The 21,151-nt window shown below is 43.7% G+C and overlaps 1 protein-coding gene and 1 long non-coding RNA gene across 5 annotated transcripts in view; one reads left to right on the forward strand and one right to left on the reverse strand.

Annotated features, from left to right (window-relative positions):
• The window catches only part of LOC142818481 (uncharacterized), a 42,387-nt gene that overhangs the window by 11,456 nt on the left and 9,780 nt on the right, over nucleotides 1-21,151 (forward strand). Inside the window, exon 2 of the long non-coding RNA XR_012895969.1 lies at nucleotides 9,463-9,516. This is a non-coding gene — a long non-coding RNA (uncharacterized LOC142818481). The remainder of the gene's footprint in view (nucleotides 1-9,462; nucleotides 9,517-21,151) is intronic.
• The window catches only part of CLTCL1 (clathrin heavy chain like 1), a 56,316-nt gene continuing 43,117 nt past the window's right edge, over nucleotides 7,953-21,151 (reverse strand). Inside the window, exons 24-33 of one of the 4 annotated variants that reach the window (XM_075898237.1) lie at nucleotides 20,541-20,648; nucleotides 19,520-19,687; nucleotides 19,284-19,433; nucleotides 18,135-18,266; nucleotides 17,608-17,718; nucleotides 16,105-16,275; nucleotides 15,210-15,431; nucleotides 13,704-13,724; nucleotides 10,799-10,874; nucleotides 7,953-9,287 (exon numbers count right to left, since the gene is read on the reverse strand). In XM_075898237.1, coding sequence (XP_075754352.1) covers nucleotides 9,172-9,287; nucleotides 10,799-10,874; nucleotides 13,704-13,724; nucleotides 15,210-15,431; nucleotides 16,105-16,275; nucleotides 17,608-17,718; nucleotides 18,135-18,266; nucleotides 19,284-19,433; nucleotides 19,520-19,687; nucleotides 20,541-20,648 — 1,275 coding nt within the window. In that variant the 3' untranslated portion in view covers nucleotides 7,953-9,171. The remainder of the gene's footprint in view (nucleotides 9,288-10,798; nucleotides 10,875-13,703; nucleotides 13,725-15,209; nucleotides 15,432-16,104; nucleotides 16,276-17,607; nucleotides 17,719-18,134; nucleotides 18,267-19,283; nucleotides 19,434-19,519; nucleotides 19,688-20,540; nucleotides 20,649-21,151) is intronic. The other 3 variants (XM_075898239.1, XM_075898238.1, XM_075898240.1) reach the window with 3 other exon arrangements.

Below are 21,151 nucleotides of genomic sequence, written 5' to 3' on the forward strand. Positions count from 1 at the left end.
CGCAGAACCCCCTACTGGTTGATGAAAAGCACTGATGGCTGCCAAGTGCACTCTTAAAGACGAAAGCGTAAGACCTGACTCTCGTAAATCAAGGATGTAGTCCAAAACGTTCTGTAGAGGAGACGATAGGGGGTGTATATTGTTCTGAATGCACCAGTCAGAAAATCTCCGCCACTTTGCCAGGTAGGTATTCCGTGTAGACTGTTTTCTACTATGAAGAAGTACTGTCTTGACCTCTTCGGAGCATAGATTTTCATCTCCTTTCAACCAGTAAGAAGCCACGCCGTCAGATGCAGCGACTGCAGCCTGGGGTGTAACAGTGTCCCCCCTTCCTGAGTGAGGAGATCCTGATGGAGAGGAAGAAGGTAAGGTGGTTGAATTGACATCCTGTGTAAGAATGGAAACCAGGCTTGTCTGGGCCATGCTGGAGCTAGGAAAATGACCGTTGCTGCCTCTAACCTGATTTTCTCTAGTGTTCTGGAGATAAGCGGCGTGGGAGGAAACGCATACAGAAGTGCTTTCTTCCACCTGATCAGAAACGCATCGCCGAGAGAGCTCTTGCCGAGCCCCGCTCTCGAGCAATATAGGTGACATTTCTTGTTGTCGTATGTTGCAAATAGGTCTACCAGTGGAGTACCCCATCTCTGGAATATGGCAGATAGAACGTCTGTCCTTACTTCCCACTCGTGATCCGTGGGAAACTGTCTGCTGAGGGAGTCTGCAATCACATTGGCGGTGCCAGGTAAGTACGATGCTGTTATGCTTACGTTGTTCTGTATGCACCAATTCCAGCACCGCACTGCCTCGGCGCATAGGGAACGTGATCGTGCTCCCCCTTGTCTGTTGACATAATACATCGCCGCTACGTTGTCTGTCAGTATCCTTACTGTAAGCCCTCTGATCTGGGGAAGAAAGTGTTTGCATGCGTAGAAGATTGCTCGAAGTTCCAACAGATTTATATGCAGACGTCTCTCGTTGAGCGACCATTTGCCCTGTATTCGCTCGTTGTCCATATGGGCTCCCCAGCCTATGAGCGAGGCATCCGATGTTATCTGCACTGTTGGTTGCTGTCGATGGAATGGGACTCCCGTGAGAAGGTTTCTCGCTTCTGTCCACCACTGCAGCGATCTCTGAACATGTGGAGGTAACCACACTAGCTTCTGAATGTCGTGCCTCACGGGGACGTAAACCGTGGATAGCCAATGCTGAAGGCTCCTCAAGTGGAGGCGTGCATGAGGAACTACTGCTGTGGCCGCTGCCATGTGCCCGAGGAGACGAAGGCAATTGTGTACCGATATGGTCATGTTGCCAGTGAGTATAGTGACAAGATCCTTGATTGCCTGAAATCTTTCTTGCGGTAAGTAAGCTCTTGCCATGCGTGAGTCTAGGTTTATCCCTATAAACCTTATAAACTGAGTTGGAATAAGTGTCGATTTCTGCTTGTTGAGAAGGAGGCCGAGTGATTCGAAAGTTTGTTCGACCATCGCCACCATTTGCGACGCTTCTCGCTGCGTGGCGCCTTTTATTAAACAGTCGTCCAGGTACGGATATATTATCACCTGTAACCGACGCAGATAAGCTGCTACGACGGCCAGGGTCTTTGAAAACGCTCTGGGTGCTGACGCCAGCCCGAACGGTAGAACGCGATATTGAAAGTGATCGTGGCCTATCATGAATCGTAGAAAACGTCTGTGCGCAGGATGTATTGTGATGTGAAAATACGCATCTTGTAAATCGAGGGCAGCGAACCAATCGTTTAAATCGAGGGACGGTATTATGGAATTCAGGGTCACCATTTTGAAACGCTGTCTGCGAAGATAACGATTCAAACCTCTTAAATCGAGAATGGGCCTCCAACCCCCCGTTTTCTTTTCCGTTAGAAAGTATCTGGAATAAAACCCTCTTCCCTTGAACTGATCGGGGACCCTCTCTATTGCTCCGATATCCAGGAGACGATGAACTTCCTGTTGCAAGAGATTTTCTTGAGATGGATCCCTGAACAGGTACGGGGAGGGTGGGGTGGTGGGCGGAATGGAGGTGAAAGGAATGGTGAAGCCGTTGTTTATGACTTCCAGTACCCATTTGTCCGTTGTTATCTCGACCCATTGGTGGTAGTAAGGTCGTAAGCGGTGGTGGAACATGGGTTTGTCCAGGTTGATTGGTAGTGTGCGCTTGCCCTCGACCAGGGAGTCAAACTTGCTGCTTTGAGGCAGCCGTGCCTGTCACTCTAGGTGGTGGTGGACGCCTCCGCTGGGGGCGCTGTCTCGATCGCGCTTGGTCGAAGGGGCGATTCTGCTGTCTCCTCGACTGATAGTCATACCGTCTCTGGTATGGAAAATAACGCCGGCGACGGAATGGTGGTGCGTACATGCCGAGCGTGCGAAGCGTTGTTCTTGAGTCCTTCCCAGTATGAAGGATCTCATCTGTTTTCTCCGCAAACAATTTTATCTTATCGAACGGGAGGTCTTCTACCTTGGAGTGCAGCTCCTTAGGTACCGCGGCCGTGGCGAGCCAAGAAGATCGCCTCATTGATACCGCTGTTGCTACTCCCCGAGCCGCTGTATCAGCTATATCCATAGCTATCTGAAGATTGGCCTTTGAACACGCATAGCCCTCCTTGAGAATAGACCGTAGTAGCTCCCTGTCTGTCTCTGATGATCTCTGAGACAGCTCAGTAAGCTTTGTTATACTATCAAAGCTATGATTGGCTAGGAGAGCTGTGTAATTCGCTATGCGAAGGAGCAACGTGGCTGATGTGTAAACCTTACGGCCAAAGGCATCCAGTTTCTTCGCCTCCTTATCAATGCCCGCATTTTTCAGCTGCGGGTTCTTAGCCCTTTGGAGAGCTGCGTCGACCACCAGCGAATTTGGTTGCGGGTGAGTGAAAAGAAATTCTGAATCTTTAGACGCTATAAAATATCGCTTTTCTGCCGGTTTTGACGTTGGTAGAGTCGAAGCCGGGGTACGCCAGATTTCCGCAGCTGATTGGAGGATAGCCTCGTCCATAGGCAAGGCGACCTTAGATTGTTGTTTAGGGTTTAGGTTCCTCCAGAGCTTGAATTGTTTCGTTGGAGTGTCCAATATCTGAACCTCCTGAGATTGGGCCACTCTCCTAAACAGATCTTGAAAGTCCTTTGTGTCGTCTGGGGGAGATGGGTCCCCCTCAAACAGTGCGTCATCAGGGTAGGATGACGACATATCTTTTTGTGACATATTGTGCAGCTGATCGTCCACATCCGATATCTGCCCTTCCTCAGGCTCAGATAGCTGGACTGAAGGTGAGTGGGTGTGCTGTCGAGATGACGCCCCCTTCCAGTCCTTAATTGGTGATAATTGTCGCGATTCATGAGGGGTATGACAACAACAATGGCCAGGACGATAGTGATGCCTTTCATATTCAGATGCTTGATGGCCCCTATGATCAGGATGATCAGGCGAAGACCTTCGGGAGGAGTATCTACTGGCATACCTCCTATGATAGGATCTTGGGGGGGAATAACTTGGTGAACGAGATCTATATGATGATTCCCTATAATAACGATGACATCGCCCGTGACGATCAGAATAACGAGACCTTGATCTGCATCGCGGGGACCTTGTTTGGTGATGAGAAGATGTGCGATGAGTAATGCTTGGTGAATGAGAGGGAGAGATTGAAGGCTCGAGTGAGGGTGAAATTGAATGCCTCGTGACAGATTTCTTAGCAGCCTTAGTGGGGACTGCAGAGACAGAAGGAGTCTCTCCCCCTTGCACTGATAAAGAAGAATGGGCAGGGGGAGGACTAAGCAGGACTGCTTCGTCCTGCTGTGTTACTGCCCTAGCCGGCACCCCAGGCAGCTGTTCTTGCGGTGCCGTTGCAGCTGCAAGCTGATCGGCCGGTGCCGAGTCGGCACGGAGGGGGGCGCTCTGTTTATTATGCTCACTGAGCTCCGCGGTGCCGTGTGGCAGGGTTGCATCCGGTGCCGGACCCGGTGCCGGCTTACCCTGACTCAGTGCCGGCATTTGCGGTGCCGTTCTGACTCGCGGCTGGGCAGACTGCCGCGGCTCCAGCCCTTGGAGCGGTGCCGAGCGCTGCGTGTCAGTTGCGCTCTCAGCGGGACGTATAGCCGGTGCCGATGACGTGCGGCTTGATGTTGCCGCCTGCGGCTTATTTGATCTCTCCGGCTGTCTCGCGGCCCCGGAGGCTCCCTGTTTATGTCCCTGAGACACACGGGACAATGGGGGGGGCGGGAGGGAACGGGCAGGGGAAGCCCTTTTCCTTTGCGTTCCCGTTGCCGGTGGAGACTTCGCTCTGTTACCGTGCCCTCCGGGCGCTCCTGATAGATGTTGCTCAGAAGGCTGTAGCGCTTTATCACAGAGGAGGAGCTTTAAGCGCATATCTCTTTCTCTCCGCGCTCTGGGAGTCAGCTTTGCGCAATGAGCGCATTTTTGCGGGACATGCGACTCTCCCAGGCATCTGACACAGGCTTCATGCCCGTCGGAGGCAGGCATAGCCTCCTTGCAGTGTATGCACCGCTTAAAACCTGGTGAGCCAGGCATAATCTCCCTCTCTCGTCCTCTTCTTGTTTTGTTTGTTGTTTTTTTTTTTTTTTTTTTTTTTTAAACTACTATTCTTTATCTTCGTCTGTTTCTTTTTCTTGTCTTTCTCTTTTTTTTTTTTTTTTTTAAGACGGTCCTGTGAGGAGAGAAACGGCGTTCCGCCAGCGACCACGGGCGGCTGAGAGGAACTGACAAGGGGGGGGCCGGACCGTTGCAAAGGCGCGAACGCCGCGCGCTCCGCTCGCGCATGCGCGGTCCGGCCCAACTACGGCTATGGAAAACTTCCGATCAGCGGCGCCGGGACGGGACCCGACACCTGGAGTGGAGCACCCACGGGGACCACTCGAAGAAGAACTTCTGTTAGTTGTCTGAAGAAAACCTTGTCTACCTCATCCACCTGATCTGATGGGCTATAGCAGGCAACAACTACGACATCACCCTTGTTGTTCTTGCCTCTATACTTAACCCAAAGACTCTCAATAGGCTTCTCTCTCTCTCTCTATATATATATATATTCTGGAGCTCTGAGCAATAATACTGCTCTCTTACATACACAGCAACTCCTCCACCTTTTCTCCCTTGCTTGTCCTTCCTGATCAGTTTTTACATTTCCATGACAGTGCTCCCACCAAGTTGCCCTTATTCTATCAAATCCTAGTTCTTTGACTGTTCCAGGACTTCCAATTCTTCCTGCTGGTTTCCCAGCCTTCTTGCGTTTGTGTAGACACTTAGGCTATGTCTACACTGCACCTCTTGTGCAAAAGCCTATGCAAATGAAGCATGAATTAGCATATTGCCCCTAATTAATTAGGGGCTTTTTTGCGCAAGAGGCTTTGTACAAAAAAGGTGCTGTGCAGACAGTCCAAGAGCCTGTGCAGACGGCTCTTGTGCAAAAGAAAGCCATCCACACAGCTTTTTTGTGCAAAAGCCTCTTGCACAAAACCAGCCCCTAATTAATTATGCAAATGAAGTGCAGCAATATGCTAATTTATGCTTCATTTGCATAGGCTTTTGCACAAAAGAGGTGCAGTGTAGATGTAGCCTTAGATAAGTCGCTGATTGCCCTATCTCCTCAGTATGGATCAGGGGTCCTTTTCTGTTGCACCTTCTTTGTATCCCACTCAGTCATAGATTTGGAGCAGCTGTTTAGTAGACCTGTTAACAGAACCATGTGGAGGGTGAAATACAAAGATTGTAAATGGTCTGAAAACAGCAAGAGAGATTTAAACTGCTAGCACCTTGTGATGGATTTCTGCAGCTCTCTGCTTGCTTGTCATACCCCTGTGTTAAGTCAGTTAAGCAATTTGCATAATCTTTTAACCTTATTCAGCAAAATACTTCAGTGCATTCTTACCATTATGCACATACTTAAATCCCATTTCCCTCAGAGATATAAGCTGGTGCCCAAGTACCATGATCATGTGATTAACCCTTTCTCTGGTCAGCAAAGTAATGAAGCACAAGCACAGTTTAGAAGTTGTTACACTCCATTGCCCTTCAAGAAGCCATTACCATCCACTAAAGAAGGTACATGTACGCTGTGGGCTAAAGTTGAGGTAAGGTACTTAGACTTCAGATATTCAATTAACATAGCTGAAGTTGTGTATCTTAACGTGGCTTTAGGTGCTGTGTACTCTTTCGACTTTCCTTACTCCTCATGAAATGACGGTTACAGAAGTTGGAGTAAGAAGCCCATTATTTCAAAATTAGTTGTAGACATGCACAACTGTTATTTTGAAATAAGCGCACAGTGCAGACATAGCCAAAGAGCCCAGAGGGTTTGAGCACTCTGCAGAGAAGAGCTGACCTTTGTACCAGAGGCTGTAGCATGAGATGTTTAAAATCAATAGGTGGCTTTCACATGCAAGTTTCCGTTGCCAGCTGAAGCCTACAAGAGAATATTCTCCTGGGGCAGTACATGAGCAAAATCAAAGATAAAAAGAAGGGTTAATTGTAAGAGGTAGGGGCAATGGTAGTGGGTCCACTGTAGACAACTCCTCTCAGGGCTGAGAGCCAGTGCTGTCTCGGCCACCATGGTGCTATCATTATGACTGTAGCCCTGAACCTCCTGACCCTGATCAGTGTGTCATAAATTAATGCAATGGGAGGGAATGCATACAACAGGCGACCGGGCCAGTGAATGTGGAGAGCATCCCCTAGGGAGTTGGTTCCCTGCCCCCTGAGGGAGCAGTAGCTCCTGAACTGGGCATTGTGCTCAGAGGCAAACAGGTCCAGAAGGGGATAACCCCACCTCTGGAAAACTCCTACCAGGATATCAGCATCCACTCATGGATTTGGAACGGAGTGGCTGAGCTTGTCCGCTAAGTTGTTCCTGGACCCCGGAAGGTAGAAAACTTGTAATGAGATGTTGTTGCATATGCAGAGTTCCCAGAGCTCGATGGCCTCCCTGCACAGCGGGGAAGAAAGAGCTCCCCCCTGGGACATTGATGTGTAATGGTCTTTCCCTCGGAGGCTATAACCCTTGAGTCCGCATAGACCCCAAGGGCTTGTCTACATTGGCCCCTTTTTCCGGAAGGGGCATGGTAATTTTTGAAATCACAATAGGGAAATGCGTGGGGGGATTTAAATATCCCCCGCGGCATTTAAATAAAAATGTCCGCCGCTTTTTTCCTGCTTTTAGAAAAGCTGGAAAAGAGCGTCTACACTGGCCCTGATCCTCTGGAAAAAGCACCCTTTTCCGGAGGATCTTATTCCTGTAGCATTGGGCACAGATCACAGCTGAAGGACTCTCTGCATGTTGGGTCCTTCAACGTATTTGAATGCTTCAATATCTTTGATATAGGTGAGAGGATTATTCTAAGAGGGGTGGTTGAGATTCTGTGGCCTGCACTGTGCAGGGGGTCAGACTAGATGATCATAACGGTCCCTTCTGACCTTAAAGTCTATGAATCTATGAAAGTATCGTAAGGAATGCAAATCTAGGCTGGGCACTTCATGAAGCCTGTGAACAAGTGTAATCATCATCCATCATCATCATCATCATCAATATTTGCTTAGCTGGATACAAAGAGATCCACTATTTGAAGTGTATTGCTTAGTAGCACTTCAAGATGAAAACAGGAAACAAATGCATTTAAGAGGTCTATTGCAGACAAAGGAGTAAGTAGTTTGTCACTGTTCATAACCCAAGTTATTTGCACATGGATTCAAGACACAGCAAGTAGAGGAAGAACTGTCCCATAACTGTATTTTCCTTATTCACCCTTCAGAACACAGTACCTTCCCACTCTAGTAGTACCACATTGCTCTGGGACGTGTACCATGGTGGAGGCACTGCAGAAAGGTGGGCAATGATCGAATACCTCATCTAGCTTTGACAGATGTCATGTTGATGCCATCATGGTTGGTAGATCCAACCTCCCCTATCAAAAAAATCTCAAGACTACAATCAGTGTAAGCAGTTTTACATTTATAGTTGGACTTTTATAATATTCATGATTAGCACAGTTCATAAACATAAATTATACATTTTCTCTAATTCAGTACATAAAACATTGATATATGTATTTGAAGAGTGGCACAAATACAGCCCTGTTGGCATTCTCAAAAGAAAAAGGGTGTGCATGGTGGATGTGCCATTTATACTACTGCAGCATAGCAAGACCAAGAGTCTCCAAACTGTCAGATCAGATAATGCTGCCTCTAGCTGCCAGTCAGGGTCAGGTATTTGAGTCAGCCCAACATGGTGGAGCAGGAAACCTTGACTCCTGCATCAATTAATAAAGGCTCAAAATTAGGATTATATCCCCATCCATTACCTCATGCTGATATTGTTAACTTAGCATATGCTCATAGTACTTTGGCAGCCCATGCACACATTCCTGCTACACCTTCAACTTGCCATACGTATAGCTCAGTTCTCCTTTTGTACCATTTAATATCCATGAGTAGCATGCTCTCCCCTCATTAAATAAAAAAGCATCTGGGAAGGTGTTTTCTTTCTAGTCTGCTCAGATATATTTCCTTTTAGTAATCAAGTCTAAAACCTATCCCAGAAGGTACAGAATAGGCTCAATCTGCACCCCCATGAACTTTCTGCAAAAAGTCTCCAAGTTCCTCGATACAATCTGGAGAGTACATTAATATTTTAAAGCCCATTCTCCTTTTTGCAAAGATTCAAACAAAATGGGGAAGTCAGATTTAAGCAAGCAGTCCACCAGTAAGATGATGCTGAAATCAATTCTGAACATCCATGCTATCTACTTTGTAGCTTCAACTACAGTACTTTAAAGCTTTAACAACTTGGTTCCAGGTGATTCCCCTGCAAAGTCACTGCAGGCAATAGGTTGGCAGAAAGGAATATGTTGCCTCTTCCCCCTGGCCTCAAGCAGTTATTGCTATATTCTAAGTTTTAGATAAATAGTGCTCAGCTTCAGTCAAGAGTCTTGCAACATAATTAACAAAAGCTGCCTTTGAGGTTGAAATGTAACCAGACAATAGCAATAAATAAATGGTAACAGGTATCCCCTGGAAATCTCACTGAGTGGGCTAACAAGCATTCAACCAATCAAGGGGTCATCTGTGCCTTTAGGACCATTGTAAACTTCTCCAAGTAGTTCGCAGGACGGCAAGGGAGAGAGAAAAGACAGTGTAGGTCTGTCAAAGAGCTAGTTACATATTGAAACCATAAACAGGCGGCTGGGTGAATCCTGGAGCAGTGTATCCATATGGGAAGTTTGCCTGGGGAGGTACTGCGCTGGGACCTGCTGTTAACATTAGCTGCTGGCCTGGAAAGGGAAGAAGGAGTTTGTTTAAACAAAGCTCTGCAAATGCCTGAAAAAAAAAAAAAAGTTAAACTGCCAGCATTCAGAAGGACTATAAAGCTGGTTAACAAGCATGTTTATTTTAACATACCAGAGACACAACCTAATCTATATCCTTCACTCCACTTTCTCCACTTAGATATGGACAGACAGACCACCTTCCAGCTTGTTGCCAGATTTAAGAGCAATAAAGGTGGGTGAAACCAATTAACACTTCAGACCCAAAAGAAAGCATTGTCAATCTGTGTCCATCTGTTAACTTAGAAAAACATCCATTCCCTATAAAACACTTTTGGGGGGACTTAACACTTCAGAAGGAACTAAAGACTTCCCAATTTCCTTTACAATAAATGTTTCAAAATGTTCAATATAGCATCTTGTTCTGGGTCAAAGTATTTTGTTAGACCAAAAAAATTTTGGGCTTTGGAAATTGCCAATGTAATAAAAATAATAATTAAAAAAAGCTATTCTCTGCCCACCTGTTAGTAACAAAGTGAGGTAAGTGCCCGTGACAAAAGTAACCCCGCAGCTTGGGACAGCTACATAACTTCCCAATATGGATTGTTGTTTCAAGGAATCAATTTATGCTAGACTATGATATGGTTAGGATTCATGCATGGTCAAAGTTGACAAAGCAATTAAGGCGACTGAATTTTCAGCAGCTTGTGTACATGTAACAAATCCACAGATTGCAAATGCATCTTATAAATGCCAGTATTGCACATGCCTCATGCAGACATTCAACTCAGGTATAAAAACTTTCCATTAGAAATCAGACCAGTGTTATACATTTCTCTACCTCAGAACTGCTTCAAAAAGGAGGTGCTAGTGAGCAGAATTTGCTTTGTGACAAAATAATCTATAAATCAGCCTTTGGCAGAGGCCACTGAAAGAGACCTTCCCCATTTACCTGTTCGACACAAGACATCTCTGGAACAGGCCATTAAAAAAAACCCACACCAAAAAACCCAGTATTTGTTTTTTCAAATGGAGGCAGACCTCCAATCTCTTTGGAAGCTAAGGTATCAGATTGAGGAATGTTTCATCTGAAAATCCAAAAGACTCTAGAAGCCCCAGAAGATGTGTATTTGTACTCACAATAGCTCCTTTCTCCACCACTGAAAGGCTTTGGATTTATGCTTTAGCTAGGGGATTGGGATGGTAAAGGGAGGAATAAGCAAGTTGGACTACTTCATCTTGACTCATTGCTACTTAAATGTTTAAAATGTAGTGTTTCACAAAGTTTTCTAGCATATTAAGTATAATTGGCTAGAATTATCCAGCATTAGTGCTTCAAGTGTATACACTAGCTGGGGAAGAACAAAACTGCTTCAAACTGACTAAAGGTAAAAGGATACCAATACTATAGACGGTCACCTTGTGGCCTTCTTAAAGTCCACCATGGTGAGGCCTAACTCAAGAATATCTTGCTAGCAACAAAAGCCACAATAAGAGACACCAAGTCTTTCACCTACCAAATACTATTGGAGTGGGTTCAGCTACTTGTTCCTCTTCTTTCCTTAGGCTTTCAGAAGCATCAAGTTTATCCACCTATATTACAAATTGAACAGGAAACGTGTATGAAGGCCTTGCCTAAGAGACCTGTGCCACTTAATCTCACACCAAATGCTTCACGTATTAGAAGTGCCCTTTCAAGTTTTATTTTATGGAACAAAGTTAATTTTGAAGCCAAGTTGTCTATATGGTCTAAAATTCAAGAGAAGCATCAATTTTTGCTTAGTTGGATACAGAAATATCCACGATTGAAAGTAACGTATAATGCTTAATAGCACTTCCTTTCCATCCACTGGGAACTTTATACCCTGCAACACAAGCTGCCAATTTGAGCTTCAACGTCAAGTCTGCATGAACTGTTTGGCAGACCGCTACTATCTAGCCATACCTTCAATAAGAAAGTTACTAAACATGTCTATAGTATGTTTTACACTGGAAACCAGCCATCCTGAAGCATGGTTTGACTAATAATTTGACAGGCTATATTACTGAATTGAATAGATCTAATAGACAATATTAAAGATCTGTTCACTTATTGGTCTCACATGCTATTGTCAACCATTTTTTTAGGAACAGACTACAGAGCCAATACTACAGATATAATGCTTTAAAACAGTGGTCCCCAACCATTTGGGGTTGCCAGGCGCCAGCGGGCGTGGCTGTTCGCCCGCCAGGTGCCTGGGGAGGCAGGGCCCCCCCATAGCCGCATTCTGGGGGCCCCCTGAGCACCGCGCGCCCGGGGCCGGCGCTGGCGCTCTCTCCTCTCCCTCCCCCAAGCGCCGCGGGGGGTTAATCCACAGTGCCCCCGGGGCCGGCGCTCACCGTGCGCCATGCACCCGGGGCCGGCTCCAGCACCACGCATGCGCCACGTGCCCGGGACCAGGCCAGCCCTGAGCACTTGGCGGGCGCTGACAAATGTCCCTGCGGGCGCCATGGTGCCCACGGGCACCGTGTTGGGGACCACGACTTTAAAATATTATCACTTTACTCTAGAAGTAGCACGAGTTTGTTTGCTCCAATAGCAATGCATGCTCCTGGGATTTCAACAGGAAACTGTGGTGTGGGGTCTACATAGGGGATTGGCTAAAGCCAACTGACACGTAACTGATTTTGCTATTACATACCTTGGATTCTGTTACTTCCACTGACTCATCTGATGAAGTGTGTTTTACTCACTAAAGCTAATGATAGTGTGTGTGCGCATACAGTGCTTTTTGGTTAAAAACGGTGCTGGTACTGAGTACCAGGCAGTATCATCACACACAGAATAGCACTGTATGTGTATATATGTATAGTTTAAAACAGAAGTAGCCCTGTGGTGCCTTAAAGTTAGACTAACTTCACTACCCCTCTGTTGCTGAAGCCAAGTTCATTTTGGTCTATATGCACCTATTTTTATCTGTTACATTAGACAGTCTCCTCTTACCACTAATAGAACTATTAGCACTAAAATCCCTAGTTATGAATTCTGTAAACTGTGGAAAGAAGAGTCCCTAGTAGCAGCTCCTCTGGAACTCTTACCAGATAGTATATCTAAATTAATCTATGGCAAGGGAAGCACATCTGAAGTAACCCAGTCAGTTCCACTCATGCATACCCACTCCCTCCCCCAGATACATTGATGCCTTCTAAATATCACACCTTGAGAGTTTCCAACTCTGAATAGAAAAAGGACCTCTGTTAAATAAAATAGGCCGCTTTCAACTTATTTCAGCCCACACGATAACTTCCAGAAATCGGGGATACTACTCCCTCTAGAGGGAAGCAGCAACAATGTTCAGCCAGCAAGAGTGTCTGCTGCTAGAACACTGCTCTCCCCATCATCAGCTCAGCTGTTTAACTTGTGACCAAGAATAGATTGAGTCAGAATATTTCAGCTTAGGCCCAAATAGCTGACCCTTCAGAAGGGATGGGGGTATTCTCATGCTTTAGTAATCAAGTGTACATGTGGGGAAGTGTGAACTGGCAAAGAGGTACACATCCCACTGAAATAATTAATGTCATCAAGAGATTGCTTGCTCAAACAGGAAGCAGAATATCAAAATAAAAAATCAATTTTCTTATTCTGTAGTTAATTCCACAGACTAAATTAGTTTCACTGCACATCAAACTCACCATGCATGTGTCACCTCTGGAAAATTATCCAGAATTAGTAGATAATGGTTACTTGTAAATCCAGCCAGCAGTTTAAAGTTACTATTAAAATCCCATTTTATTTGGGAAATCCACTGCACCATTCCTTTTACACCAAGTGCTTAGACTTAGCTTTAAACAAACCTATTGTATACAAAATCTTCAGAATTTCATCACAAGATCAATCCAAAGACTCTTAGAGTCTGTTGGGATGCTTTTTCCTGCTAGATCAGGGGCCATCACTTCTCACAAGAGATTCTACTTCCTATGTTAAACTGCTAGACTTATTTACATGTTGACAGTGAGCAAGACAGAATACTTCAGAATACTGTACTGAATATTTCGTCCCTCCTCACTACTGATGTGATCACTGGTTTTACTAAGCCTCATTATCAGAATTGTGCAGCATCTACTACAAAAAGCATATGCATGTACATTAGACAGAAGTTGAGGACAGAACTGCATTTACCCTGAATCCATTTTTTTTGAATAAAAGCCCAAAATGTTTAACTGAAGAGTTTCCCCAACTGAAAGTGGGGTCCCCTTCCCACGTCTGGCTGGATTCTCAAGTTATATGAGAAGCTATCTTTCTACAGCATTAGAAGTTAAGACAAAAGGCTAGATTATGCTGCTCTTCTGGCAGAAGCTACAAACTAGGTTCCAGTGCCAGAATCCTAGAATATATATTAAGGGACACAAATGAACACAAAAACTTTGAAGTCAGACTGTCACCTTATTAAACAGCCCATCAACCTGCAAGAAAGTTCAGAAGGGAAATACTTATGTGAGGATTCAAAACAAGTCTGAAGTAAAAACACATTGAGACACTGGGACAATAGAGGCGAGACATACCTGTAGCACATTTAGTACCAAGAAAAGCATGGTCATTTTACAGTGCATAAGATGGCACATGATCAGATCTCACAGCTTACTTGCACTACAGACAGCTAATTGTTTTGGCCAATTACTTGGCAATTAAATGGCATATACAGATTTACCACAACTTGCTGTTAAGACATGTAAACTGCATAATTTCTCTACCAGTGCATAGTATGTGTCATGTATGATCCTGTTGCTATGCAGACAGTGTTTGCATATTTACACACTGTAAAACCCACATTAACCATGTTAGGAAGATAGAAGAGGGTTTTCCACATTGTTGTAACTGATGTTGAGGTATACATCTGTGTCCATTGGGAAGTAGCATTTATTTTCTGCTAGCTTTACATTTGTGAAAAAAGTAGCTTGATGCTGTGGGATCTAGCACCTCCAGGCTTACAGATGGTTAAAATAACTATGGGCAAGATCATACTAGCTGGGGAAGAAGTCAGTATAGCTTCAATGAAGGAGTGTAACTATGATTTACATCAGCTGATAGGCTTTATCCCCTTAGGGCAAGATCAAGTTGCATTTATATCAGTGCCTCTTTCCCTTCTTGACATTAGTCACACAAACATGACCTAAGTACTGAGTGTCAATAGCACTAACATTGTAATGTCTGTCAGCAAAAACACAAGAAGCTTACAAAATTGGCAATGAAAGTTAAAATACAATTCATTGTTATTAGCCAGACAGATTCTGTAGTCACATACATCTACAACTATTGAGCATTCCCCTTGTGAGTGGATGCAGGTGGGCTTCAGAAGGTTTGCTTTTTCATCAAGTACTATTCCCCTACCTTCCCCACAGCATTCCCATGAAGAGAGCTACTTATGTCTCAGGCAAGAGGACTGTGCATTCCTTAAATTAAGGGGATAAAAGGCAGAGGGATGGCAAGAGACACTGCATTCTGGCTCACTAGAGCTCAGTCTTTAGAGAATTTACACATATGAAGTGAAAGGCAAAAGCATGACTGGGTTAATCTAGGAGAAAAGTAAATGTTCAGACCACAGAAACAGTAAGCTCTTATATTGTGCATGCTGCTTTCTTGAATTTAGTCGTCTTGGTTGGAGTAGAGATTTAGTTCCCAGTAGGAAGATAGCAGCTAGAGAAGCCAATCTAGTCTCATCATCAACTAATGGTTACAGTCTAAAAAACCATAGGATTTACATTATCTGTGTAGTATGATCATTGTGTCCTGAAGTTTATGGACCTCTGCCTCAAACTGGTCTTTCTATAAAAGAATTTAATACTGCTACAATTCATGAGCTCTGTCTTACCTAGCTCAGTTGGACAATGCTAAACATGTGCAAGATACTGGTACAAAGTAGCAAGTCTTTAAACAGAAGTATTACTCACTTTGGTAAGGTATTCCCTCATCACTTGGATGAAATAAGGCATTGCAAAGTCCACAATGTTATGCCTCCATGCCAGCTCAAGAACCACATCTGGGTGCAACAAGTCATAGCATGCAAAGAGAGATGCTGCAAAGCACTCCTGTTTTCCTTCCTCCAGAAACCACTGGAGCAGTTTCTCTGCCAGCTCTGCATCTTTGGATTCTGCAGCATACTGCATGGCATCCTACAAGTGAAATTCCACACACCTGAGTTACATCTAAGTTGTACTCCATAATCTTTATGAAATATTCTTAATAGGAATTACAAAGTATTTTGCAAGAAGCATACCACACCCCTCACTTAGATTTTCACTTATTCTGTTTGTGCGCATATATCATTCTTGCATTTGTAAATTCAAATATGAAGCATAAGCCTATTTACAGATCTAAATATGCTAAGTGAGGGTTTTTAAGGATGCAAGAGCTTAACGGTCTGGTATTTGAGACCATCTGAATAATTTTGCTTTTCCTGAAAGCCTGGTCTACAGTTGGTCATGCTAAGACATATGGCCAGATCTTCAGATGCTGGAATCCCTATGGAAAGGTACAACATCCAAAATGAAGTGTGAAAAGTTTTAACTTAAGGATTCCCACTTGAAAAAAATCTGTACGTAGGCAGGGGCTGCTGCCAGAGGCCCAGACATCCCAACTTACCACCTGAGAGGACTGCTGGAAACTAGAATGAACAATTTTTTTTCCACAAGCTAGTAGGCTTAAACTACAATTAAGGGTAAGAAATTTCAGGCATTAAATTTTAGTTAAGGGTATTAACTTTAGATGGCATGTTTTATTTTGCTTAGCAACTTACTGACTTCTGCATACCATTAAAAATGGGAGTAAGTTCCAATGTTCATTTACCTTGTAGAGACGATCCTTCTTGCACAGCTCCACGCTCTGTTTCCAACGATTATTACCTTTGTATAAGTAGGCTGCGATACGTCTAAATTCAATCAATTCATGTTTCTCCAAGCGCTGAGCTAGTGTGATGTTATCAAAATTATCATATGCATCAATGGATGCTCTCAAACCCTATTTAGAGAAAAAAATGTTAGCTACTAGAACAGCAGGTAAGTTTCTGAATGCCACTGAAGAATAAACTAACTATGGCTATGTCTACACTACCCTCCTAGTTCGAACTAGGAGGGTAATGTAGGCATACCGCACTTGCAAATGAAGCCCGGGATTTGAATTTCCTGGGCTTCATTTGCATAAGTGGGGAGCCGCCATTTTTAAAACCCCGCTGGTTCGAACCCCGTGCAGCGCGGCTACACGGGGCACGAACTAGGTAGTTCGAACTAGGAAGCCTAGTTCGAACTACCGTTACTCCTCATTTCACGAACTAGCGGGGTAGTGTAGACCTACCCTATGGTAGTAGGGCCAGCATGAATTAACTTTGGCTTTGGGGTCTGTTAGTTCTAGGTTACTGCAGTATGTACTAGGGATGTTAAATTGTGACCAACCAACTAGTTGATGGAAATTCAACTAGTTGATAAACAGGGGAAACTGCAGAGCTGCAGCTCTGCCTTTTAAGTGTATTAGAGCTGGTAGGTTTATACATTTAAAAAGCTAAAGTGCAGCAGGGGAGAGGAGTGTGTGGAGACCTGACAAGCTGGGCATCAACTGATTCCCGGCTTGCGCCCAGCTACACCTCTGCCTCCTGACTCCCGCAGAAGCAGTGCTGGGTGAAACAGCTTTTAAGCCACCTGATAGAGGCAGCAAGGGAGGAATGGGAGTGATTAGTCAAGTCATGGGATAAGCATATGCTCACTGGATAGTAGACTAGATGCTTACATCCCTCCTATGCAAGTGGCTGCTCTGATTAGAAGATTCAGAGAAGAGGTGTTTACTCCACAGGAGACAGTCCCACATTGCATAGTGAGAGGGATTACTCAAGTATAGAACCATTAACACAAGTGCTAAGTACCCTCTTAGCAGTGGAAGTAACTGATCTATTTGCCTAGTACATTTGGCAAGCCTGTTACATACATAAGGAGTTCTTAAAAAGAGACCCCCTAGAATGCCACATTAGAATACAGAGTTGGATCTTGGCTATCTAAAGAAGCAACTTTAGAAGGAATCTGCTATAGGAGAAGTGTTGTAGGGTATTTCTGCCTATTACATACAAAGGGCAGAACTACTTTATCCTGACCCTTAAGGTGAGGTGGATTGACTCTTCTCCCCTTTTACATTCCTGCCAATACCATTCAGGTCAATTTAAGACCAAATGAAGAATTCTTAGAGTATTCAGTGCAGCTGATTAACATAACTAGCAGGCATGAGAAGAGAAAGGAATGCAAGTTTTCACACCATTAAGCAAATGCAAGAGTGTCTGCTCTAATGTAATTTATCTGGAAGACTTACCTGATAATCCTCCTCCTCTGTCAGGAGATTGTTCAGAGCCTCATTGACTCCTTTGTTGTTGTGGTTCTGGACTGAACGCAGGTAAGGCTTCACTAGAGGCAGTTGATCAACCTGGAAGCAGAGTAGCAATAGAGACAGGTTAGATTAAGAGCACTGCTTGGAAGGACACTAAAAACTCCTGAGAATCAGGCTCTAATTTAGTACTCGAGACAAAGTTAAGCAAGCCAGTATAGCTGCCAGCAGCTCAGTCATTCAGATGAATTTTATTCTGTGTCATGAAAGAGCTAGACCATGAGGATTTAAATTTAGATAAGATATTTGGATCTGTTCCCTCCCCCTCCCCACAGTATTATGTGACCCACAAGCTGTGAAAGAGACCTACTTCAAGTGATTTGATGAGCACTGTCAGCATGCTTGCTATTGCATGCCCAAGACCCCAAACTCTCAGATCAAGGACAAGAATGCACTGAAATCCAGAGGAAGAGTCTAGTTTTTGTATCAGCTTTTGGTAATGACTATAGGCTCACCTTTGAGAAAAAGCTGACTGTCCTGGTATGATCCAGTCGTGGAGATAATACTAATAGAAGATCATTGATCAGTAGAGGTTTATAGTCCAAGTAGAACTGCAGGGCTTTGTAATACAGCTCTACATTAGCCACCTGGGTAGGGGAGACATTGATTAGATTAAAGACCGTCTTTACATCTGAAAGTTTAACTATGTTCAAAGGAAAGAGATTCAGAAAAATGTCAGCTTTGCAAGACACTGAAGTATCAGATGGGTTTAATTACTTGCCAGGTACACAGATGCCTTTTGGAGCAAAACTTCATTTAGAGAACTAACTTGTCAGCTTCTTGCTCTGCCTGCTTCCAGGAATCTGTACAAGATTCAGGTCCTAATCTGACACTACAAAGTATTTCACTAGTGCAGCTATAGCCTTGAGTTAAGGGGCAGCAGGGGTAAGAAAGCTAGGTACAGAAAGCCTAGAAGAGTTCAGCAACTGCCTGCTTTTCTCAGGAGATTGAATGGATACTTAAAAGCTTTTCTTGCAGTTACTAGGTTCATTATTTCAGTCTGTACATGTACTGCAAAGCAAAAAGCTAGTACAACAGCGCTGGGATGTTTGAGCCACATATGTCTTATAGGATCACACAGAATAATGAGCAATGCAACAGCAAGTCAATGTTTTTGATTAGCAGACTGATTTAACTGTTACATTTTAATATCTTTCACTGCATTAAATAAGGCCACATTTCTAAAAATTAGATGGCAAGTCAACCATACTATTCTGAATACTGAGCTAGAGTCTGAGAACTAGTTGGCTACACCATAAAGGGCCAACTCCTGTCATTTGAAAGACATTTTATACACATCCAATAATTCTAGACAAGCTGAATACTTTTGAATTGGTGGCATCTTATAAGCACTGACAAATATTAATGTCTTACAGAAATCTGACCTTAAAGTAGATTCAAATGAATTTCCAATTTGTATAGATACTATTTACAAGCTGCAGTTTGTATTTAAACTTGAACATTTTCAACTAAAATATGAAAACTCATTTAGTATGGATTTTAAATTTTAATTACTAGTACTTCAGAATTCTAGAGTATGGAGCATGTAACAATTTTCACAAAAAAGTTAACTGGGTCCAGTAATTAGATCGTAGTCTGATTACCTTGGCAATTATGTCTTTGAATTGCCCTTCTTTCCAAGCATCAGTGGGATGGTTCATCATTGTAATTATTGCATTGTCATACTCTTCATACTTATCATAAAGGAAGACCAGTTCTCCCCAGAGGTGAGCTTGTTCTGCAGCTCTGAGCACCTGGGTATAGGCAAAAAGGATAAATCACGAATTGCATGTTGCTCACTTGCCTAGCTATTTAAGAGTTTAATACAGCAGATTCCTACCTTTGGAATGTTGACTCTGGACCAGAAGAGCTCCAAGTGTTCCCTCATCTTCTGAGGTTTGAATTTGGAGTACAAGATGGCAAGTTCTGTGAACATTCCCATGTGCGCACGTTCCAGGCCCAAAGCAGCTTCCAAGAGGGCAATCAATTCTTCAAAGTAGCCACGATCCTGAGATGGAAGTGGCCAACATAACTGACTTAACATACCTTTTCAAAGTTTCCATAGCAAAGTTTCCATAGCACAGTAGAGGACAGCATAGCATGAACAGACATAAAGCTTCAAATCACTGAGGCTGTATCTCAGTTTGGGATTGATGCTCCTAACAATCCTCTGGGATTTGATTTAGCAGGTCTAGTAAAGACCTGCTAAACTGAATATTGAAGGCGTTGGTGCCAGTACTCCTCACTGTTGCAAGGAGCAAGGGAAGTCAATGGGAACATTCCTTCTGTTGACATCCCATTGGGGGAAAATGCAAGATGTCAACTGCAGCTGTGAAATTCATGTAGTTAGACTTGCTTCTCTTGCAAGACTTTTTTTTTGCCAATGGAGAGCTAGTTTCAGACAGAAGTTTCAAGGCTGAGCATTATGGGAAATACCAGCCCTCTTATTTATTCCATTGTACAAAGATGCTCTCCCTTTTAAACCTAGCTACGTTTAAAAATCTAAAATAAAAACCTTCCACGCTTGGTAAGACCAGCACTTAAAGGGAAAAAATTACTATTGCTTTGTCTGCAGTAAGTCAGTTACCCATAAGACTTCCTTCCCCCCCTCACCTCCCCACACTATTGTTTAAGTTTCCAATCCCTCCAAAAAAGTTCCAAAGCTAAGGAAGCTTTGTAGAAGTTAAGCTTTAGTGGTTTTAAAATAAATCCTCGAAGGATTTGTTGAAGTTCTGGGAATGCCAACCGTTACCATATCACTGTGGAGTGTGTAGTTGCTGCCATCTCAGATTTTAAGGCTCATTAGCAAACCCTATGAACAGGAAGCAGGCAATTACACCTTTGGATTAAAACAATCTAACCTGATAATAGCTAATCAGCTCTTCAAGTTCATCTGCATGGATTACTATGTGCAAACCACATATCTGCGCCAGGCGAAACTCCTTTCCATCCACACAGGCAAAGCACACCTGTAAGAAAGGGGATGATTTTAGTCACTCACATTCGACACCCAGACTACTGCACCACATTATCCTAAGTGAACTGGGAACTGTAAGAGTAAAAAGATTCCTTCTATACATAAAACAAAGATACTATCAGACATAGGTTAAATAAGTCAAGGCACTTGAAGTTAGACTGGAAGATGTATCAATTCAGTAGAATTAGTCATGTTCCATTATCCCATTTAAAACAAAGGTTCTAAAATGGCTATTGAGCTCTGACTTCCAAAGTATGCATCGTATCTTGTATAGACTGCTCTTGTGAAGCCTTCTATTTGTGATTGCAAAACATGGCAACTAAGAAATAGTCTTATGGAAGAGTAGTATTGGGAAAACGTGAGTACCTTGATGTGATACCTAGTAATGGAAACATAGCAAGTCAGTACTACAGGTCTAGTATTCCACAAACTTATCTAGGGCTAAGATACCAGCATTAAATACTGTAAATTTGACAGTTGAGAGAAGCACCTATG

The sequence above is a fragment of the Pelodiscus sinensis genome, chromosome 15, assembly GCF_049634645.1.
Source record: "Pelodiscus sinensis isolate JC-2024 chromosome 15, ASM4963464v1, whole genome shotgun sequence".
Lineage (NCBI taxonomy): Eukaryota > Metazoa > Chordata > Testudines > Trionychidae > Pelodiscus > Pelodiscus sinensis.